This window comes from Letharia lupina (genome assembly GCF_014066315.1).
Source record: "Letharia lupina isolate WasteWater1 chromosome Unknown contig_19, whole genome shotgun sequence".
Lineage (NCBI taxonomy): Eukaryota > Fungi > Ascomycota > Lecanoromycetes > Lecanorales > Parmeliaceae > Letharia > Letharia lupina.
This window is the reverse complement of record NW_023502988.1, coordinates 1,223,015-1,246,929: the sequence shown is the minus strand read 5'-3', so window position 1 is coordinate 1,246,929 and position 23,915 is coordinate 1,223,015. Positions and strand designations below refer to the sequence as shown.

Here is a 23,915-nt window from a genome sequence, read left to right as displayed (position 1 = left end):
GACATCATCATGTCTGGTCGACTCATCAAGAAAAAACCCCCAAAAAAACCCCCTCTCCGCTCCGCCCATCATGGCGACGCACAAAGTAATGGACTCATGCCTCGACTTCGCCCTCCTCCATCTTCTCTCCTCGCCCAACGGCACTCGACACCAGCGGCTTCGGCCAAAACAATCATCCATAAGTCCCTCTCCTCCCTCCTTCCCTCCCTCCTTCCCTCCCTCCCTCCCTCCCTACACAAGAGCACCGCTTGACAGATTTCCTGCTTTCTTCGTTTTTTGCCCGCCTGGTCCTGGCTGATGTGGTGAGAAATGCCTCCCGTCATAGTTGGAGCCACCAAACAGTCAGGATGACGCTTCGCACACTGTCTGCTCTCTCCCGACTGCAATGCGCCAGGAGCACATCAAAGGCAGGCACAAAGGGTCTCGCCTGATTTTCGTTCGTATTCGGACGTTGAAGTTTCCATGCCGCGCAGCACGCAGGGAGAGAGAAAACAGGGGAGTGGTATCAAACAGTGCAGACGTAACTGATACAAGCGCGCCAAAGGCTACCAATGGGTTATGGCTTTGCCGGACCAAAGGATGGCGTGGCGGGAACTTTCGAGTGCGGGATTTCATCGCCTGGGTACCGATAGCGTAAGGGGGATCAACGTGGGAGACGATACGTCCGATCGAGAGATCTAAAACACCGAAAGCACGCAGATCATCAAGTGACCATGACCGCTTCTGCAAGTCTTAAGCATTCGCACTGCTAGATTTGAGAATGGAACACACGTCAGCTGTGATTCTTCGAACTACGGCTTGGCCTCCAAATGCTGGTGCAGGAACCCCCCCCTTCCCCGTTTTTTAATCCCTCAGCTCGCCAGCAATGCGTCCACACGCTCTCCACATCCTGCTTCTCGCCCCCTTCGCCTCGACCATCCGCACTCCAGACTGCGTCCGCCCTTCACCGCCTCCCACTTCCCTCCCTACCATCGCCGACTGCGACAAACTCCTCCAACTCATCGAGGCCGTCGCCCGCTTGCAACGCAACATGCCTCTGACCTGGAGCCGGCACCCGCCTCGAACCGCAGGCCAGCAGTTGCCCGCATATTTCTCCCACGGCGCTGGGAATGAGTGCGAGTTCGTTGTTGACGTGGAGGGGGGGAGCGAAGTAGAGTACGTGGAGGATGTTTTTCCGACGGGGGATGTGGTGTTCATAGGGAGGGATATTGTGCAGACTTGCTTGGTTGGGGAGGCAGGGGCGGAGGAGACGGTTGGGTCGGACGTTGTGGGACCGAGGGAAGTCGTGCGGCTTTGGCTGAGGAAGAAGGGGGTGGAGGGGAAGGCAGGCAGGGCTTTGGACCTGCTGAATGGGACGTTGCGTAGTTTGAATGGGACCGATGGAGCGATGTTGATGAGGACACTGGAAGAAGCGGAGAATGTGAGCGGCATAGCTTGAATTCTGTGTGATTTTCGTTGATTAAATACTTAGATAGAAGTCGCTCAGACGTCAGAGCGCAGCTTTGCCCCATAGCTCGAAAAGTATGGAAAGAAAACTGCAACATCAGCGAGAGAGTGTGTGTGACGAAGCAGTGTACTCAATGCTGCTTGAAATCTTCAAGAATCGGAGACCGCAGGGTGATTAGCGGCATGGCGTCCCAATAGATGTACCGTCACAAAACGAACCGCTTCTTTCATGTAAGATCCAGAGCAGCAGATACAGGAAGGCTTTTGGTCTTCCACAGCCATATGCTGGAGATCAACGAAGACCCAGAGCGGCTTCAGTGTCGCTATAAGACGCGCGACCTGCTTGTGGCTGTGGTGTAAAGGTTTCGAGAAGTCGATGTTCAGAAATCTGGTGTGGCTGGCGATTAGCGTCTTGGCATCTTGGCAAGGCCGCTTTAGCGAGCGAGCTAGCTAAGCAGCAGGCGATAGGTAACTCTCTCTCCACCAGGCACTTGAGTATGGGAACGCTATGGAGTCGCTCTCTGATACAGTCTGGGATGTGGTTCTTTCTGGTACTGGACTACCACAGTCTCTTTTAGCATTGTAAGCATCCAGACGTTGGGGTGCAGAAAGAACGATTTGTCTGACTGACCCAGGTCGTGAAGGGCTTTATCCCGGTCCGGCAAGCAAGTGCTCCACATTGACCACAATGACTACTACGGAGGTGCGGAGGCTGCTCTGAGCTTACAAGAGGTAGAATCATGGACTGATACAGCTGACGAGGGTAGGACCCTTGCATGTCTGTCTAGGCTGTTGCTCAAGCTCAAGCAGGTTCGCCCTTCAGGTATGCTGCGATTAGAAATTTGGCGGGAGAGAGAAAGCCGGAGCCAGGGGGCAATAGCTCTGCGAAGCTGGGCTTTTCCCGAGCATACAGTCTCTCGCTATCGCCACAGTTGATCTATACTCGCTCAAACCTCCTTCCTGCCCTCGTGTCCTCGAAGGTCTATCGCCAACTTGAATTTCTCGCTGTTGGGAGCTGGTGGATATACGAGCATGAAAATGCTCGCGAAGACGCACAGAAAAAAGACGCTGAAGAATTAGAAGCCATATCTTCCACAGTGCGCCTGAAAAGGATACCAGGCGGGCGCGAGGATGTCTTTGCGGACAAGAGCATTGATCTGCGGTCCACCCGTTCGCTTATGAAGTTTCTCAAGCTCGCTGCAGACACGGAAGCGCACGCCTCTTTACTTGAGTTATGGGGCTCAAACCCATTTCCAGATTTCCTAGAATCCCATCTCGGCATCCCACCGCAACTGCAAGCTCCTCTACTCGCCTTGACGATGTCTCCACAACCTCCTGCCAAAACCCTTACATCCTACGCCCTTCCACGCATCCATCGCCACCTCACCTCGGTGGGCATGTTTGGTCCAGGGTTCGGCTCGGTGATACCCAAATGGGGTGGGCTTGCAGAGATCGCGCAGGTGGCTTGCAGGGCCGGTGCAGTCGGCGGTGGGGTCTATGTACTCAAGAAGGGCTTCGAGACGCACGAGAACCCAGATCAGCAGGCCCTAGGGAGAGAGGGCACCCGGCTGGATGATATCACGCAAGTATCCACCGTCCGTCTTGAAGGAGGCGAGGAGATCAAGACTCACTGGATCGTCGGCTCCGATTGGGACCTGCCGTCAAAACTCGAAGCAGTCAGGGGCGAAGAAGCATTTCCGGACTACGTCTCTCGGAGCATCACCATCGTATCTTCGCCGCTCTCGCAGCTTTTCCCCCCTCCCGCCGAGGGCGCGCCTCCGCCTGCTGGCGCTGTCGTCGTCTTTCCTACCGGAAGTCTTGAGCTTGAATATGACAGTGAGAAGCCTCAAATACTCAGGGACGATCCTCCACCAGTCTATTTGGTGATTCATTCAAGCGACACAGGGGAGTGTCCAGCCGGCCAATGTAGGTCTGGTTCTATATTTCTATTTAAGAAGCTCCCTTGCATGATGACCAATACTTATGAATACTTATCTACATTGTCTGCAAATCCATTGAAGATACCATACCTCTGACAGTCTGATCCACCAATTTCTCCCCCTGTTTCTTCCTGTGACACATTCAGCAAAGCACCCGGCTAATTTAAAGCTCCATGCGTTTAGGTGTCATCTACGCCCACACCACCCACCCTGTTTCTCACACCGTCGCCCACTCCCTCCTCCAGAGCGCCATTGATAAGTTCGTTGCCAGTATCGACGCATTCCCCCAGCCTCAAGTCCTGTGGCACCTCCACTACGACCAAAAGCACACCCCTCCCGCAACACTTGATGACTACGACACCAACGTCAAGTGTGCCAAGATTTCTAACCCGCATGTTCTGAAGCTTCCAAATGTGGACCCGGGACTGGTACTGGAGGATGATGTGTTGAAGCATGTAAGGGCTGCGTGGCGGAGGATTGTAGGTGAGGATGAAGGGTTTATGGTCTTTGGGGAGAGGGAGGGGATGGGGGAGGAAGGATTCGAGGATGGCGATGGGGAGATGTAAGGGAATTTTGCCAATGACGTGCACAACTATTAGAGGGGGAAGGAAGATGGTGATGGAGAAGTGTAAGAGTACTTCTACCTTGCCCATTACTGTGCACAATTTCCAAACACTCTACCCATTCCAGGACCTCAATCGCAGAATCAGACAGCCCCAGTCAAAGCAGAATCTCACATAGTAAATTCAATGGTATCGAACATGGCTCCGTAGCGGCGCCAGACCATCATAACCGATGATCCGATGACACGAAACCATCACACAACCTCGCCATGCATGAAGGGAAAAAAGACGACCCCGTCACGTCATGATCCATAGCTCATAGGACATGCCGCCTTCCCTACTGCATCCCTCGATCCCCCTCCTCTCTAAGCTGTTCCCCCTCCTCCCTCCTCCTGCTCCTGTTCTTCCTCATCGATGGTAGTAACACCTACAACAAACACAGCTTAGCCCGCCCTCCTCTCATCAGATGGAACGAAAGGCTCCTTACTACCACCATCACCACCACCAACACGCTCCACTCCCACCCCTGCACCCGCCCCCGCTTCCTCAGCGCCCGTCCTGGCGTCTGCGTCTGCGGTCGTAAAGTCAGCACCACCGCGCCTTGTTTTATCTAATTACATGGAAGGAAGGGAGGGAGGAATGGAGAAAGGGAGGAGGGGAGGGGAGGGGAGCGCTGGCTACATACCCTCCTCACCACCATTCACGAAGATGAAGGGGACCTCTTGGGGCCGTTTATACTGAGCCGCCAGAGCGGCTTGTCTGATCCGCTCGAAGTCCTCGTCCTGTGTGGGTATTAGCTGGTTAGGGAAAGATGGGAGGAGGAGGAGGAGGAGGGGGTGCTGTGGACCGTGGGTGCCGGGGCTGAACGGGAGGAGGCGATGGATGCTTGGTCCGCTGGTGCTGGAGCTGGAGCGGGTGGTGTTGCTGCAGGGCGACGTCGGAAAACGCGACGCAAGAAGCGACGGAGTCTTGTAAATGCCATTATGGTTGGTGAGGGTGAGGATGTAGGTGTGGGTTGGAAAGGAATTGCAATGTTGGTTGGTTGGGAAAGAGAGGGTTGAGAAGGTGTACTGGGTTTTTTTGATCGTGATGTTGAAAGGAAATGATTGTGTGTCCTATATTCATAGAGGTCAAGCCGCGCTGCGGCTTGACTGCATGATTATGCTGGTGAAAGGAAATGAGTATGTGTCCTATCTTAATCGAGGTCAAGCCGCAGCGCGGCTTGACTGCTGCATAGAATCAAACACATTGGCACTTACCTTCATTGATGTCAAGCTGTCACTGCGGCTTAACCTTTGCACCTTGGAGAACAAACAGGCACCACAGTGCACCAGAGGCTATTCGGCACCTTCTGGCATGGATGAGTCCACTTCGGGAAACGGCCGTTTGGCCAAGGTAAGACAGATTGAGAGGTTGGGCGACGTGATTCTGATATGTGCAGTATTTTTATATAACTTCAATACTTTCCACTTGTATTGACAAGACCATTCTTCTCATTCTCTGCTTTTGGTTTCCTACTCCATTCCGGTGCCTCGTCTTTCCCATTCTCCTCTTCCTCATCGCCCTCTTCTTTGGTTTGGTGCAGGGATTGGGGGTTATGTTCGGCGGGGGAATAGATTGTGTAGAGGATCTGGGGGTGGTGCTGTCAGTTTGTGTATTTTTCTTTGTCGAGAATAGGAGGTGCATAGGAAGGAACAACGAAATACCAGTGGAGTAGGGCCAGTATTGACGAATTGATGCTGGGTGCCAGCCGGTACCACCATGAGGTCTCCAGCTTTGACATCTTGGTCCTTGCCAGCTATTGTGGCTTTGCCAATACCAGAGGTGAAGGTCAAAGCTTGGTCGACAGTGTGAACCTAATAGGGATAGCAATCAGTCTCTCTACTACAGCACTAGGGCAATAAAAGCAAGCAATGAAGGAACAAGAGCCCACCTCGTCTCCAATCTCCCCGTCCACAGGCACAGTCATGAGTACGACCTGCGAGTACAACCCTGTCCACAGCACTCTCCGGAACTCGCCCGACTTGGACGGCAGAGCCGAGGTCATTTCAGGGAAGTAGGCCATCTCGTGCTTAGGGGGCCCTGAAGGCATCTTGGGGTCTTTGGCGGAGTGGATTGCTGACTGCGAGAAGGCTTTCCTTGCTGGGACTGAGGCGAGTTGTTTGGAAGACAGTCTAATGATGACTCGAGGAATAACAGTCTTTAGCATTGTCAATAAGAGAAAAGTGGTTAAAGTAAGTAACGCTTTGAGGATGATGCAATTCGTGGATGGAAATGACGTCCATGATCGTTATTCCTTCTAGCGCCCTAGGGCTTGATTTTCCATCTTCACCTCGCATCCATCATTCCTCTTCTCTCTTCTCTCTTCCACTAACTATACACTGCCTTCATGCTGATGTTTGAATCCTGTTCTGATTCCTGATTCAAAGTCGATGCTGTTGGAAGGGACTGAGAAGAAGTGCGAGTACGAGCAAAGGAGTGAAGTGCCATCTCTAGGTGCTCATTTATAGCGCTGCGCTTGGCAACGTCCCCATAATTTCTTGCGGTGCCAATCTGGACCTGTCATTTTGCCATTGATTATCCTTCTCACAGTCTGCTGTTGAACCCGGTTTCACCTTTTGCGTTAACAGTGATACAAATCGCAGACTTGGTATTCTTAACTTGCAGCTGCCTCACTGCCCTGCCAAGACCTATACTACGAGGCGCCGCGGCCCTTGCAATGACTTGTTTCAGCGAATCCTTCGTCTCGTTCGTTCTTTCGCGCCGCAATTGTTATTTGGATCAAGCAGCTTCAATTGGCTTTAAAACCATACCATTCAACATAGTGCGTTTCTCATATCCGGGGAAACTGAAAAGCGTTGCATTGTGGCCTGCATATTGGGGCTGAAAGATTCCGAGACCGTCACTGGCCAATCAGACCCAGGAAGCAGGCGCACTCTTCTCCCATTGGTCAGTTGTAGTATACAATATCTTGAGGCAAGTCACAGCTAGCACCGCTAGTACTTTTCTTCTCCTTACCTTCTTATATACGGAGTCACATCCAGCATGGCGTTCTCTCAACATCTTCGAGTCCTGTCCTTTTCACTTGCGGTTCGTGATCTAGGATTTTGGCTTCCGTGAAATGGAAATCGTTGCGTATTTTATGCTTTACGTAGCTACAGTGAATGCAGCATTCTTTACTAATCAGAGTTCTTTGAGTGAAGACTCACGGCATTCGTTCAATGCCTCCAAACCGAATCAGGTTTCCTTAAACGGCAAATGTTCAGCATATGTTGAATAGCTCCAAACCGAGTCAAGTTTCCGCAAAAAGTAGTAACGAAAATTCATCTAGTCTTTATGACCCAAAGGACTTTGTCGATTGTACTAAATGTGAGATTCAAGTACCCTTCACTTCATCCACAGGCGAATTGACGCTCTGCAGACTCAGCAGCAGAGCTTGCCAATGCCACCATTCCAATGCCATTCGAAGAGTACTGGTGTATTCACGTTTACCACACGCCATCAGAACAAACCGCTGTCGCGGATGACCTTCAACGATCCTTTGCAAGAAATTTAGGCCAGCTCTACGGTCTCGATCCTCCCACTAAAAGTTTTTGTCTGTCTGTTGAGAAAGAAAATTATACTAGCTTTAACGCTACTGGCCTGACTGAAAGACAATGGTGGCCCGTGTACACTACGCCGTGCTGCGATGTTACTTCCTGCGCAGTGCAGGTTGCAAATGCGCAGATGCTCTGTTGGCCAACCCCTGCCCCAGTCCCAGGGGTATCTACTGTTGTTGGGTCCGATGGGTTTATCTAGTGAGTGTGGTAGGACCCCCTCCTTTGGGACGAGCTGACAACCAACCTTAGCACCTCTCCTTCCGTCTACGTCCTCTATACTAACATCTCCGCAACAAATGACTGTACAAGTACTATTGGTAATACTTACGGCACCACAACTCTTTCGTATGCACCTTCCGACCTGCATTCCATGGAATACAATTTCGCCCTCAGTGGCACCACCGGCGTCTCCGCTATCGGCCAGAAGTGGAATACTATCAACTACGCAAACTTGGTATCGAACTGCACTGGCCTCCCTTTCCATAACCCCAGCTGGTCTGATGGCAACGAAGTGTGGCAGAGTTGGATGTACACCCTCAAACATTGCTACCCGCTCCTCCAAGATTCGCCGGCGCTAGGACTGGTGGATCCGGCTTGGGCGAGGTGTGATCAACAGATTGCGATGTATGACCCTCCCCGGGCTCTGGTTCCGGGGAAGGCTTTAGGTCCTGCGCCACCAGCCCCAACGCTATCCCCGGTCAGCTCACCAGAAGGTGATCCACCAAGTGACAGTTCGAACGACCCAGCGGCTGCGAAGGATTCAGCCGCCAACGATCCACAAGCCAACATTGATCCTGCCGCTGCGACTCCTGCGCCTGCCAAGGATTCAGCTAGCGGTGGTCTAAATACGGATAGTGACCCTGCCAATGTGGAGCCAAAGCCTGCGAACGACCCAGCGTCTGCGAAGGATTCATTCAACAGCGATTCATCCATTGTGCCTCAAAACCCCGAGAGTGACCCTGCAGACGAAAGTGAATCTCAAAACATGGACTCGCAACCTGCTGAGCCTGCTCCGGTACTAGCACCCTCCGTGACCACTATCGCTGGCCATAGCATCCAAGTACCTGCATCTCAATCTATTGTAGGTGTAGTCCTCGTCGATGGTCAGTCCATCACAGCCGGACACGATACAACAACTGTTTCAAGTACACAAATCGCTCTTCACACCAATGGTGACCTCGTTCTGGGTACTTCCACGGTTCACAACGTTCTTCCCTTTGATGCTCCAGCTCCGGCACAAGCGCTCTTTGTCACCACGGTTGCAGGCCACAGCATTCAAATCGCCCCGTCTCGGTCCAACGTAGTCATGGTCGATGGTCAACCCGTCAGCGCTGGCGCATCTCCGACGACCGTATCCAGCACACACATCGCCCTCCACACCAACGGCGACCTCGCATCAACCATCCACAACATCCTCCCCACCGCACCTCCAGTCCCACTGTCCTACTTCACAGTCGGCAGCCAAACCATCACCCTCTCCTCATCCCGGGATCTTGCCGCCCGCACCACCCACGCAGCCGGAGACCCAGGCTTCGCAGTCGACAGCACCATCGTCTCTCTTGGTTCCTCAGCCCTGCACATAGGCTCCAGCACCATCCCCATCACCCCACCCAATCCTGCACTGCCAGCAATCATCACCACTGCTGCCGGCCATCTTCTCACTCTCCTCCCGAGCGGCATAGTCGTCGCAGGTACCACCCTAACAGCCAACGCGCCCGCCATCACAGTCTCCTCCACCCTGCTATCATTCGGACCCAATGGCTTCGTAGCCGGCACATCAACAACCCCGCTCGTCCTCCCCGCCTTCCCATCGTCCTCAGTCTGCACAACCCTAGGCCAAACCTTCACAGCCCTCCCATCCGGCACCATCGCGGTCGCAGGCGTGACGCTCACATCTAACGCGCCCGCCATCACTGCCTCCGGCACACTCATGTCGCTGGGCGCCAATAGGTTTGTGAACGGGACGACCACCATATCGTTACCGAGCGTTGAGACAGCTTCGCCAAGAGGAGGACTGGGGGGGTTTAACTACTCAGAAACCAACAGCGCATCAAACACAACGCAAACAAGGCCCGACAGTAATCCCGACGTCTTCTCCGGAGGCGCGGACCGAATCGCGTTGAGAAAGAGTCTTTTATTTGGTGCGGCGATGCTCAGTCGGCTGTACTCTACTGCGTCGTGCGATAATCCGGTGCTGCTACCTGGGATGGATGGACTCCTGAATGAGGACGAGGCTGAGAAGAGAGAGAGATTGCTCATGGAGCGGAAAGGTAACAACATTGCGGTGGCTTCGAGTATCTTGCATGGGGCGCCTGCGAGCTAGATGGTCCAGCGTTCGAGATGACAAAGGGTGGTTTGGCAAAGAGTCGATGGAGATATTGGGGGGATAGGTCGCGGAGAAGGGAAGGGGAGGGAAGGGAAGGGAAGGAAAGGGACAGCTCTCGGAGAAGGGAAGGAAAGGGACAGCTCTCGGAGAAGGGAAGAAAAGGGAAGAGTGTATACAGAATCGAGCAGCGTACCCCGTATCTACATCTACGGGTGCGAGGGAAAAGTCGCAGTCAGCAAGGATAGCACGTCTGGATCCATGATCGAGATCCGTCAATGTGATACCTAATTCCTCCGCTCCTCCTCCTCCTCCTCCTCATCCAGAGTCAAGTGCTACATACATAGTATAGGTATATAATAATAATGATGCAAGGACTACATAGCACAGGTAACATAATAATAATGATGCAAGGACGTTCGTTACCCCAGATTGCATAAGATGAATCCATGAGAAACCAAAAAGAAAATCGGCACCCTCGAGATCGAAAATCGAAATTTTCAACTTTCTTTTCTATATACCTTCAACAACTATGATTGATTATCATCTAGAAAGGTTATTAAAATTCAATGAATATAGTATAGTATAGATTCGATTATAAAGTTTTTAAAAGATTTAAATATTTCGTTATAACTATTATAAAGATTGAGGTTTTGATTTTTGATTTTGGGGTGTGCCAGAATTAGGCAGACTTTTTTTTTCTCTCATCAAGGGTTATGCAATCAGGGGTATACATCCCCGAGCCGTGAGGCCTCCTCTATATATCCTCTCCTCCATAATATATATATGCGTCGCGCAGGATGAAATAGGCATTCCCAATCCCCACCCTTCCAAAAAGGGAGGTCAATCCCCATCATCCAAGCCATGCTTGCTTGAACCCAACCCCCACCCTCCACACCCATTATCTCGCGGGTCCCGTACATCACCCGACACACATCCCCCCCCTCTCCAAACCAAAATCGAAAGAAAAAACCCTCCCTCCCAAACGCCCACGCATGCACGACCGCCAGCCCAACGCAGCAAGCCGACCCGATCGAACCGAACAGAACAGAACACAAACCCCAGCGACTCATCCTCACCCTCCCCTCCAATCCGGACCCTCCCTCCCCCGCGGCCACTGGCGCAGCTGGAACCCGGGCTCCTGGACCCCGCTTCCCTCCTCCAAAGCCTCATCCCCCTTGCCGGGCCCGTACATGAGCCAACTGACGCCTTTGCGATCGCCATAGCTACCGTTCGCGACGGGCCCGCCACCGCCACCGCCACCGCCACCGTTGCCGTCGCCGTCGTCGGTGCGGCCACTCGACGCCAGGCCCCATCGGTCGCGGTACGACAACTCGAGCTGGTCGCGATAGGTGGGGCCGTCGAGGCGGGTGAAGTGGCCGTGGACGGGCGAGGCGACGGTGGCGCTTGCGGGCTGGGAGGAGGAGGTGGTGGTGGTCATGGGGATCTTTTTGGCGCTGGGGGTCTTGTTGGATCGGGGGTGGGGGGGGACGCCGGTGGAGAAGAGGCGGTTATTGAAGAGGGCGCCTGGATGGGACGTTAGCGGCTGATGTTGGGGGGTGGAGATTTGAGGGTGGAGGGATGGATGGATGGATGGATGGATGGATGGATGGATGGATGGATGGATGGATGGATGGATGGATGGATGGATGGATGGATGGATGGATGGATGATCGGATGGATGGATGGATGATCGGATGGATGGATGGATGGATGAGGGTTGTTGTGGTGGATGGGTGTATAACACGGGACGAAGATGGGGGGGGGGGTGAACTTACGCATGATTGGAAGGCAGGCGGAGATGATGCCGACGCTCGGCTCGACGGAGGACCATGTGAAGGCGATTCCGAGACTGTAGGTGGGGTCTAAGCGTCCCGCGGCAACCAATTTGACAATGCGGACGATGGAGATGGCGCAGACGCTTTTGGAGGGGGGGGGACGTTGTCAGCGAGGCTGATACAATCAGGAAGGTCATCGATCGATGTCGGGGTGTGTTGATGGAGGCTTCTCGAAAAGTGAACGACTTACAAAAACCCCAGCAGAAAAACCCCGGTCAACGAAATCTTCTGCGCACGGTTCGTTCTTAGTGACCAAACCATAGGCATGGGCAGGCACAGGACCATGATATCGGTGACAAGGTTACTGACACCCGTGCCGATGGAGAAGGTGAAAGTGTCCATGCATCTTGCCGTCTTGACATTCTTTACGTGAAAGGCCCAGAAAGCGTTTACTGGGACGCATTGAAAGATATCAGCGAACAAGACGGCCATCCACCAGGCGACGACGACGACGGCGGCGGTGTAGACGGCGAGTCGAAAACGACGCGAGGGAGAGAAGAGACGGTAGTAAAGCAGGAGTAGGGACATTTTGGTTGTGGCGTTTGTGGTAAAGTATAGGGCGAGACTTGCCAGGCCGTTCTAGCAATCATTCGTATGAGCGTGATGTTCGACCGTTCCGGCAGCATGAGATGATACTCACTTTTTGAAAGTGGAGGAGTTGATCCTTTGACAGGGTGAAAAAGTGTTCCCCGAGTCCCCATAGCGCCGCAGCAATGATTGTATCTATATTGAGGCCGTAAAGAAAGACCTGGTCACGCGGTTAGAAGATTGATCCAAAGATGCCGATGCGTGAGAGAGGTTTTATTCACCAGTGCGAGCACAATCGAGTAGTCACTGGGTTACAATTTCGCCGTCAGTATTGCCTATCTCAGAGGAAATAGCAAGGCTCGGAAGATGACTCGAGCATGGAGACTCCAACACTCCAATTTCGGTCTCAAAGAGAAAACATGGAGTCCAGAAATACGTACTCGTAGGAGATGGAAGCCTCCGACTTCCTTCTTGCTACAAAACGAAAAATGACAGCTATGGTAGCAAGGACGGTGACAGTAATGACGGCACCGTAAATAGCTCCGGTTTCTGCACGGCCAGGGTCCCCTGGCGGAATGAGTCCTTCAAAATGATCGGCCATGACAGTGCATAGAAGACAATTGAGGATGAGGGTTGGAAGAAGGATGCAAGAGAAAGGGGGAAGCGAAAGCAATGGTGTTGTTGAAAAAGATAAAAGATGGGGAGCAAGTGAAATAGGAATATGGCACATGGCGGGTTGACGTTTAAAGATACAAATAAGGTTTGGAAAGCACATGGCTGCACAGACTCGCTTGTAGTGGAAGTTCCTGAGCTACGCCGCAGCGCCACCCGTCATTATGGATTCATGCTGGCTTTTAGCCTTCAAACCAAGCGAATATGCAAGGAATAGAGAAATATGCAAGGCTCCCAAACGGGTTCAAGCTTATTAATCTGTGTCAATTGTCAAACAGTTTAGCCCAAGAGCAGCTGCGACTTCCAGGCGGGGAAGGTTCATGCAGCGACAGGCATATTCATGCCGATATCACGAACGGTGGGTCCCGGAGGTAGTGTCAGACTTGCATTGCGTCGATGCGAATGACGAGTCCTTCGCAATCGAGAAAGACGTCGAAGCATTGAATGCAAGCCATTCCATTCGATTGACCAGGCCCTGAAAATGCCCTAATGCAACTTAATTGGCCTTAAAAAATACTTTGTCTCTAAGCGAGAAGGCTTCAATAGACTATGTAGACTTTCTAACCTGGCTTCAATCTTAGCGCCTTCCAGCACGGGATTCCGGGGAAAACTGGGAGACCCTGACGCCCTGCCAAAAGTAAGCTTTTCGCGACTCCTCATTTCCGTGCCGGTATCCACCCATCAGCCTCTCGCCCATGTATTGTGATCACTTTTTCGCTTTTCAAGGGACTGACAAAGCCAAGCGGGGTCCATCAGCAGGACTGGTTTGACTCCATTGTCATCAGGATGAGGCTGTGGGTTCTCAAGTCTCAAAGTATCAGTATGAGTACGGGGAGTACTATGCTCTCGCATGCAAAGTGTTACGGGCACATGTAGTAGTCCACTAGCTCTCGTCCTATCGCCGTTCCCTTTGAAGTGGATGAAATGAGCTATTCCAGCCCAATCGCCAGCTGTTTTCCCCGCTCACGAGTCCCGATGCTGCCGTGGGTTCGGAGCAGGAGCAGGAACAGTCGTGCTGAACTTAGTTCTATAAGCTTCATAATTTACGTTTTGAGGTTGCCGTCGTAATGTGGAGCCGGCGTGTCAAGCGTCGCTAGCCCTGATGTAGCAGTAGTAAGAGTAAAGGGTCGTCCACCATGACGGTACTCGTACTATACCTGCCTCAACGACTCTGTCTGTCATTGTATATCAGGACCTGGCTTGCCTGCTTTCCTATGGCCTTCCAGCATCTCTTTCACCTTCCCGCGGATGTCAGTTTTGCTGACACGTGAGACTCCCCTTTCACGGATGATCTGGTGCTCATCTTTTCATTTGCTTGTGCATTTGTCAGCCTTCCCTTGTCTGTCGATACAGATCATGGCTTTTGAGGGGAAAAACGGCTTGAGTAGGGAAATTATGTGTCTTTCATATCACAAGCGGAGCAGCTATCAAAGCGCTAACCTTTCAACCCGTTGTTGATGATGTTGCTTCCACCCGGGTGACAGAAAAGCCTGGACACTAACCTGAAATAAGCTAGGAGATCAAAGGCCGTCCCACATACAATTTCACACCCAAATTTCCCCCTCTAAGTTTATGAATGAGTGTGTAATTAGTATGCCTGAAAGAATCTAGGCTGTTCTAGACGGTGATGGACGAATGACATTGACAGGCTATTAATGGAGAAACATGATACTTGCGCATAGAAATTTGCTGGGGAAGGCCGTAATATCCATTTAGTTAGTCTCCAGGCTTTTCCGTCACCCGGGTGCTTCGTAGCAGTACCTTACTGGTGGTACATGTAGGGCTGAGTGCGGATTAAGAGTCTTGGCATCGCCACCTGGTCACCCTATCACCAAGTCCATCAGATTTCTTAGAATCTCTTTTGGCCCATAGCACAGTCCTCGGAACGACTGAATACTGAGACGGGGCTTATGTTTACGTGGGGAGAACACCCATTACGAGCTTGATCTCTGAGCGGATTCAGTTGTATTTGTCCATTGACATGCTCCTCCAGCTCTCGCTGAATATTCAGGCAAGTTCACAGTCTGAGAATATGCAAACACATTGCACACAGGCGCGAGCTCGTTGGTCATTTACGACAAGAGGGTATTTTTCTTAAGTGGTCCTGAAACACTGCTGTGCATAACAGATATCAACTGCCAGTACAGGCCGATGAAATAGTCTAGGTATCACCTCTTCTTATAGTATCCCTCTACCATGTGACCCTGATGAATATGTAAGCTATACATCTCCAAGCCGTCAGTTGCTCGGAAAGCGACTGGTTCAGAAGATCACTCGATGCGCAGTAAAGCCAAGCATATCAGCTCCCCACTGATTACGCAGCTGTCGACTCTGAGTATATCTCTCTCCGTGACCTCGCTTGTGACTCAATCGATCTTTTCTCAGGATATCATGTCCCGGCCAATGACAAGAGCACACCCTTCCTGAAAAGTTATTGTCAATTAATCCTGATAAATCAATGGATGTTGTCGCCGATGTTCAGGATGGCTCTGTGCTGCAGTTCGACGATAAAAATGGTGCCGCGGTCAGTGTGTACAAGAGCCATATCTGCCTATTTGGGACGGTGGCACTGATGTTGGTGATATGGATCAATTGCATCAGTGGTAGAAGCCGTTACAGTATAATTCTAGGTGCTGAGGTGACCAGATGGCGACGCCAAGACACTGCTAGGGGTTGTCTCACGCTGCAGCGCTAGAAGTGCTAGTTGTCAGTGCTAAATGTGCTAGATAACGATACAGAATCGCAGCGGCAGATTCCAGCAGCACGAGAGTAGGTATTTTGAACGAAGAGGCTCTTTTGCTGGTTACTGCCATCTGCCGTAGGAGCTTAAGATGCGATACTCTAGTCGTACTGTCGTGGCATTGATCATCAATACCTTTAACAACGCACAAGGCACTGCTGGTCAAGTGCCAAGTGATGTTCAACAACCTGGCGATGGAAGTCCACTCTTCAGCTTCCAAGATGCGGAATCTGCATATGCAGGCAGATACATTGAAGCCCAGTACAATTACAGCCCGTACGGCCGAGGCCTTCTTTTCACTGCCGGCTGCAACTATGCGGTGCCAACTACGCCGCTGGTTAACGACTGTACGAAAGCCTGTCAGAACAACAGCCAGATTTTCTCTGACCCGTACACGATGCAAAATTGCATGCTGATGGCCTCGCTCGCCCCCATCAGTAGTGGCTCTATTGGTGTTGATAATACCTGGGTATGCAGTTACTGCTATAATGAGACTTATCACTAGATATAATAATCTTAATGATGTCTAAGGAAGAAGAATCCTATGTATAGGAACGGCCTTCATATACCAATGACTAGGCCGAATGAGTACTAGCGTAAGCGAGTGTTGAGTTACCGACACTGGCAAAAACCGAAAAAGATGAGGCTACTCGCATGCTATAAAAACATTCCTTCTCCGTAACCTCCATAACTGCAATTGCTTCTCTTACTGCAGTAGACGTAGATCTAATTATGCTAGGCGTATTTCTAATAGCAATAAGAGAGATATAATTAATCGATATCTTATCTCCTTAAATTTATAAGATCTCGATAATCTTCCGTCGGAAAGGCCATGCCCTCATGGCCAAATCCCTAGACAGCTACATCAAGAATACAGGCCTGTAGCCTTCCGCCTCTCCGTATCACGAATATAACCAAGCGGAGAGGCGAGCCAAGAAGCGAGAAAATAAGTATACTGGGAGGCGAAAAGTGGAGCGAGAAAATAAGTATACTAAGAGGCGAAAGGTGAACCGAGATTACTAAGCGAGAAAGTAGGCTCTCTAAGAGTCGATATAGTACATAGATGTAAAACCGCAGAGAGTTGGCTCGTGTTGATAGGGCTGCTGTCTTAAATAACTTAATAGAGTAAGAGTAGTAGGTGTGGGACTCGGTAATCTAAATCGTAGTTTATAGTAAGAGGGGAAAGGAGCGTAGTGGTATCCTCGACAATTAAAGTGGGGGGAGGGTGAATTAAAGTGGTATCCTCAGGCTGTTGTTGCTGAATTGACTGCATTGGCTGTTGTTGAGGCTAACGTAAAGGATCGTCGCTTGGGGTTGGAGGGAGGATCGGAGTAGTATTCTCTGGTTGATAAGGCGGTTGCGGGGGGAGAGGAACAGTGTTCTCCGGTCGATAAGGCTGCTGATAAGGCTGTTGCGGGGGGAGAGGAACAGTGTTCTCCGGTCGATAAGGCTGATAAGGCTGCTGCGGCTGAATTGGCTGCTGCTGAGGAGGGTGATATTGTTGGTGCTTTGGTGGAGGACGATTCTCGTCATCCAGTGGCTATGGGGTTTCTTCTTAAACTATATTCGCCAATGATTCGGCTATTAAAACCCCTCGTTCTTTCTTAATATAGACTCCATTATTTCGTAGGCAGTTTCATAAACCATATTGCTAGTCTTTAGAAAGGGCCTCAAAGTCCTCTTTAGCGAATTGTCGAAATTCCTTAGCAAAGATATCGGAGAGAGACTCCCATCATCTGCAAATCTAAAAAGTTCCTTTCCGCACGATTTCCGTCGGGTTCGTATTATAAGCATAATTTAGCACGATTTAGTCTATTAAGTAGACTTTATCTATATCTAACCCTTTTCGCTAATTTAGTAATTAAATATAATAAACTTCGCGTTTAGTAAGCTAAGATAGTATTTATTTAAATTAACTAGATTTTAAAGCGATTATAAGCTATTAATTTAATAGTATATATCTAAAAATTCGAGAAACTATATATAAGATAGGTTTTCTAAATTATTCGAGTTAAATAATATTATTAGTAATAATAATATTTATTAAAAATTTAATTCGATTAATTAAATATATATTAGAAAGATTTTTAAGATTATTTAAGCTAGATAGTATTATTAATTATAATAATATCTATAAAAATTCTAGATTAGCTAGTCTCGCTAGTAATATTAATATTTATAGCGTATTTAAATTAAATAATATTATCGATTATAATAACGTCTTTAGAGTATTTAATTTAAATTAGACTCGATATCTCTAGGTATCTAATAAAAATTATCGATTTAAGATTTATCGCGATATCTTATTATAATATTAATAATATTTATAATCTCTAAAATATAGATTTTTAAATAATTAGAATTTTAAGCGTTATAGCGGTGCTTAATTCTCTATTAATTCTTATTTAATTCGCCTAGTAAATAAAGAGACTAACTCTCTCTATTCTATCTACTACGCTATATATTCTTTATATTTTTCCTCTTTATTTAATATAACTTTATTAATTTATAAATACTTATTCTCTTTATAGATCGCCTCTTTTTTTATTTACTATAGTAAAATTATAGATAATATATTAAAGTTTAGTCTTTTTTATTTATTCTCTCTACTTATCGAGATATAAAGTATTTATACTTTAAATTTAGAGAGATTTAAGTTCTAATTATTATTTATTAAATCGATTTTTTTCTATTTAGTTATTTTATATATTAATTATTTTTTAATAATCTATAAGATTTTTTTATTATCTTTAGATTTAAATTTAATCTCTTAAATAGTTTAATATTAGTAAATCTTAATATAACTTTTTTTAAAATATTTACGAAGCTCGATTTCTCGATAATATTATCTAGCGAATTCTTATATAAGTTATTTAATTTAGAGGGTCTTTATACCTTTCTTACTAATTTAAAATATATCTTTAAAATATATTATCGTAATATATAATATATAATAAATCTTTTCTATTATTTTATATCTCTCTAGAACTTCTTAATATATTTATATATTTCTAAAAAGTATTATAATTATATAAGTAATAAAATAATAATAAAAAGCTTACCTTCGACTTTCTTATTATTTTATCTTTTAATATAAAAATATCTAGAATTATAATTCTTTAAATTATAATAAAAGATAATTATTATAAAAATTATAATATTATTAAATAAGAGTAATTAAAAATACTTACTTCTTTATCTAAATTTAAGAGATACTCTCTTATTATAGAAGAAAATTTTATATAATAATATAATTATTAATTAAAATAAGAAGTATTTTTTATTCTAGAGATTATTAGCTAAAGAAATTAATTAATCTAAATTTTATAAAATATATTATATTCTATCTATTTTATAAATCTTAATATATAAATTAAAGATTAATTAATAAATTATTAATTATTATTTTTAGATCTTTAGATAATAATATTATATAAATCTTAAAATAAGATTAAATAATATCTTAAATTTTCTTTATTAGAATTAAACGAAAATCGTCTATATAGTTAAAAAGCTATATTCTTATTAAAAAGAGCTTAAAGTATTAATAATAATAATTAATTAAAAGTATTAATATCTTTCTTATCTTAAAACTTATAAATTAATTATTAATACTTTATATAAATCGAGTATTCTTATAAAGTTATTATCTCTAATCTTTTTATATTTTAATTATTATTTAATTAAGCGCGTTAATATAATACTTTAATTAGAGACTTAGCTCTTAAAAATCTAGATATTTAAAATTTTTATTAATTATAATTATTATAAGTAAGATAATTCTTATCGCTTTAAATATATTAAGATACTCTTTCTTAATATTATAATTATACTCTTTTTATTATATTAAATTATTTTAAAGCGTAATTTAACGATTATTTTTATTTAAATTATCTTATAAAGTATAATCTATATATCTTTCTTTATTCTAATTTATTAATAATATATAATTTAATATTATTAGAGATATTAATAAAGCTTTAAATTTTTTTATTTTATTTAATAGACGTATTAGCGAGAAGCTTAAATAAGCTATATATTAATAATATAACTTTAATATAATAATATCTAATAACTTTATTTAATATAATACTTTTTAATATTAAATTATCTATAATAATTTAGTTATTATTCTACTATATTTAGAATATATATTTATTCTTATATTAAAGCCCTATATAAAGTACTCTAGCTTCGTTATTATAAAGACGACTTCTCTTAATAAATTATTTTCTATTTTAATTTAATATATATTTATTAATTTAGATATTTAATTATATAGTATATTCTTATTTCGCTTTATTAATTCTAATTCTTTATCGCTAATAAGAATTATTTTAAATTCTATAATTTATATTAGCTAGTTTATATTAATATTATTTAATTCTAAAACTAACTAATTAATAATTAATATTACTATTCTTTATCTTAGATTTAATAATTTTAATACTTAATCGAGGTTCGAATAAAAGTTTTTCTATCGCTTTCTATTAAGATATTAATTTAATAGAAGATATAAATTAAATAAGAATATACTAAATTTATAATCTTTATCTTTATCTTCGATTTTAAAAGAGAAATCTTTTTTAATATCTATAATAATATATAAAATTAAGAGAATATTATTAATATTAAGAGAAGCTTTATTATATATAATAATTATAATTATTAATAACTTCTTTATCTTCTATAGACTAATAGAGTTATTTAAGAATTTATTATTATCGTAATTAAATACTATATATATACCCTTCTTAGACTTATATATTCTATAGCGTTTAGACGATCTAGAATTTATCTATCTATATTCTTTAATATATCTTTTTCTCTTATTAATCTTCTTTATTTTATTTACTTTTTATTAATATATAGTTAATAATATCTTCGCGAATAAATAAATTATAATTTATATTTTTTATTTTCTTAATTTTCTTCTTTCTTCTAGCATTTTTAGCTCTCTTTATTACTATTCTCTTTTTCGCGTTTTATTTTAGAGTCTTTATAATCTCTATAATTTAGATATAGTAGACTTACTTAATAAAATATAAAGTATTATAAATCTTCTATTATTATTAAAAGTTAAAATAAAATTAATATTAAATATTAAAGATAATAATAAATAAAATATAAAAGTAAATATATTTAAATAAATAAAAAAATGAAAGGGTGGAGGGAAGTTATTAACTTAAAAAGAGAGGTTATTAATTAATATATTTTTAACTTATTTAAATTAAAACGCGTTAAATTTTTATTTAAATTTAACTATTTATTTAATTTAAATACTCTATTTAAACTAAATAACGTTTTCGCTAATAATCTCTATTTAAATTAAATAAATTTTTTATTAATAATTAACGCCAAGTTAATTATTATTTATTATTAAATATTATTACTCTAATTATACTTCTTTATTTACTTTCTTATTCTCGAGTATTTTCTTATAAATAATATTTATTTTAATATATATAATTATAGATTTTTTAATATAAATATTTATCGATAATAATTACTTCGATATATTAATAATATATTTTATTCTCTAGATAACGTTATATATAAAGTTATAATTTATATAATTATCGATAATAATATTATCATAGATTTTATAATTATTAAAAATAACGTATAATTCTTTTTAGTAATTTAAAGCTATTTTATATATAATAGTATATTTCTACTATAATTAATATCGTTTTTTTATAATCTCTATTAATAGAATATAGAGATTAAATATTAGCTTTAATATTTTTTATATTATCTCTCTCTATTTAATAAAGATCGCATATTTTTTTTAATCGAAGTCTATTAAGATATAGCTTATAAAGAAAATTTATATTAATAAATTTTCTAGAAGTTATTTAAGTTTAATATTATTAAATAATATAAGACGCTAATTATATTAAAGATAAAGGTCTTATATTATATAAAGTATAAGAAGATATTTAGAGAAAGTAGAGATTATAGATTATTTTAATAAGATAGACTCTTTATATTATAGAATTTCTTAAAATTAAATAAATTTTAGAGAATATAATAATTATAATATAAATATCTAATTATTTCTTATATATATATATATTATAACTTCGAATTCTTTCGCTAATAGCGAGAATAATTAATTTAAACTATTATATCGCTTTATATATTTCTCTTAATATCTTTATTATCTTTTTCTTTTTTTAAGATAAATAATCTCTTTATATATTAGTAATAATAGATATATATAAAAAATAAATATTTATTTATTTAATATTCTTTAATTATAAAGAATATAGAATTCTAGTTTTATTTATATATTGATAATATAATTATCTTAAACTTTTAAGAATAATTAATTTTAATATCTTTATTATTAATATAATATATAATTCGATCTATTATAATATTATATACTTTATCTTCTTTTAATATATTTATAAATATATTAAAATTAATATTATTTATTATAACGCGAATTAGTATTTAAATCTTAATAATATTAAAAAGCGATATTAGTATATTAATTATAGTTCTTCTTAAATATATATAAAAACTAGCTCGATTAAAGATATATAATTATAATATAAAATTAATATTATTAATAAAGATAGATTATTTATTTAATTATTTATATTTATAAGTCTATATATATATATAGTTAATTTTTATAGCTATATCTAATTCGTAATTATTTAATTATTCTTTTAAAATATTAGGCGTAAAAACTTTTAAGAAAATGTTCTTTAATTATTTAAAGGTCTCGCTAAGTTTTATTTAATTATAAAAAATATTAAATATACTTTTAATTAGATATCTCTTTTTTATCTTTTATTTTAAAAAAAAGCGAATCTTTTTATAATTAGACTCTTTTATTATTAAATTATATAAGATAATTAATATTATTTAAATTTTTAAATTAATATTAATATAAAATAATTTAGATAGAATAGATAAAGATAATATAATACTAACTTATAGAGATCTATATTTTATATCTAAAATTAATTAAATTATAGAATTCTAAAAAAAGTAAAATAATTCTAAAGAAGAATATATTAGAAAGAATATTATAGAATTAATAGAGATTCTAATTTAGAAATAGACTTTATAGGTCGATCTTTATTTAATAAATCTTATTATATTATTTATTCTATCTATTTAGAGAATTAATTAATAATTAAATTAAATAGTTAAAGTTAGATAATACGATATAGAGTTAAATTATATTATATATTATTTAGATATTTAAAATATCTATTTAAGAATAATATATATCTTTCTTAATTTCTTTATTTATCGTATATCTAAACTATCTTATCTTTTACTTCTTTATTTATATCGTTATTCTTATACTTATTATAAATCTCAATTCTCGAGTTAAATATCTTTTATTTAATCTTTTTATTTAAAATCTTCTTATTTAAGCCTTATAAGTTATTTAATATTAAATTATAATTATATATTAAAATAGTATAGAAGCTTTAGAATAATCGAGTATACTTATAAATAGCGTATTTAAAAAGATAATATAGTATTATTATATATCTAAGAACGAATTATCTCTCTTTATATATTTCTATTTAAAATCTTATTATTAAGACTTTTTAGATTATTTAATACTAAGTAGTAATTATATATCTTTTTATTTTTCTATAATAGCTATATTACTCTTTTATCTATTTAAATATTTTATTATTTCTTTTAATTAATATCTAGATTAATAAAGTAAAAAGCTCTTATTAGCGTTATATCTATATTTATAAAGTATTTAATTAAGATAAGAAAATAAGATTTATTATTATTCTTAAAAGATCGTATTATTAAATTATCGCGATTTTTAAATTAAATAATTAAAGAGTATTAAAGAGTTTTATTATTTAAATACTCTTATTTAAATTATTATAAGTTTATTAATATTATTCGAGTTTAATAAGATAGAGAAGAAGATTATATTAGAGCGATAATTAGATTAATTACGAAGGAATTTATAAATATTATTAGCTTTTTAAAACGTTTATAGATATTTTTATTAAGAGTATTAATTAGCTATTTTAATATAATAAATTTAAAAATATTTTTTATTAAGTTATATAAATAGTAATTATATATATTATCTTATAAATACTATAATTAATTCTTCTTTATATTATCTAACTTAGAAGATTAATTACTATTATTTAAATTTATAATAATTCTTATTATTATAATATTTAATATTGATTAGCTTTAATTAATATATCTTAAAGAATTTAAAAATATTAAAAATAATAGTTATAGCGCGTAATTT

General features: G+C 41.3%; 6 protein-coding genes across 6 annotated transcripts; 3 read left to right on the top strand and 3 right to left on the bottom strand.

Annotated features, from left to right (window-relative positions):
• Positions 1-865: 865 nt before the first annotated feature.
• HO133_004103 (uncharacterized protein) lies at positions 866-3,952 on the top strand (the record flags this gene model as incomplete). The annotated part of the gene is made up of 3 exons (XM_037295022.1): positions 866-1,420; positions 2,235-3,372; positions 3,570-3,952. 3 exons carry the CDS (start codon positions 866-868, stop codon positions 3,950-3,952), a joined length of 2,076 nt encoding a protein of 691 aa, XP_037149069.1.
• Positions 3,953-4,626: 674 nt separating this feature from the next.
• HO133_004102 (uncharacterized protein) lies at positions 4,627-4,931 on the bottom strand (the record flags this gene model as incomplete). Its single annotated transcript, XM_037295021.1, has 2 exons — positions 4,627-4,731; positions 4,797-4,931. 2 exons carry the CDS (start codon positions 4,929-4,931, stop codon positions 4,627-4,629), a joined length of 240 nt encoding a protein of 79 aa, XP_037149068.1.
• A 474-nt stretch (positions 4,932-5,405) lies between these two features.
• HO133_004101 (uncharacterized protein) lies at positions 5,406-6,158 on the bottom strand (the record flags this gene model as incomplete). Its single annotated transcript, XM_037295020.1, has 3 exons — positions 5,406-5,579; positions 5,656-5,805; positions 5,883-6,158. 3 exons carry the CDS (start codon positions 6,156-6,158, stop codon positions 5,406-5,408), a joined length of 600 nt encoding a protein of 199 aa, XP_037149067.1.
• A 1,247-nt stretch (positions 6,159-7,405) lies between these two features.
• Positions 7,406-9,871, top strand: HO133_004100 (uncharacterized protein; the record flags this gene model as incomplete). The annotated part of the gene is made up of 2 exons (XM_037295019.1): positions 7,406-7,711; positions 7,760-9,871. The coding sequence occupies 2 exons, from the start codon at positions 7,406-7,408 to the stop codon at positions 9,869-9,871; spliced, it is 2,418 nt and encodes an 805-aa protein (XP_037149066.1).
• Positions 9,872-10,946: 1,075 nt separating this feature from the next.
• HO133_004099 (uncharacterized protein) lies at positions 10,947-12,838 on the bottom strand (the record flags this gene model as incomplete). The annotated part of the gene is made up of 7 exons (XM_037295018.1): positions 10,947-11,398; positions 11,650-11,792; positions 11,900-11,937; positions 11,992-12,288; positions 12,350-12,457; positions 12,519-12,543; positions 12,678-12,838. The coding sequence occupies 7 exons, from the start codon at positions 12,836-12,838 to the stop codon at positions 10,947-10,949; spliced, it is 1,224 nt and encodes a 407-aa protein (XP_037149065.1).
• A 2,529-nt stretch (positions 12,839-15,367) lies between these two features.
• Positions 15,368-16,154, top strand: HO133_004098 (uncharacterized protein; the record flags this gene model as incomplete). Its single annotated transcript, XM_037295017.1, has 2 exons — positions 15,368-15,433; positions 15,732-16,154. 2 exons carry the CDS (start codon positions 15,368-15,370, stop codon positions 16,152-16,154), a joined length of 489 nt encoding a protein of 162 aa, XP_037149064.1.
• Between the last annotated feature and the right edge of the window lie 7,761 nt (positions 16,155-23,915).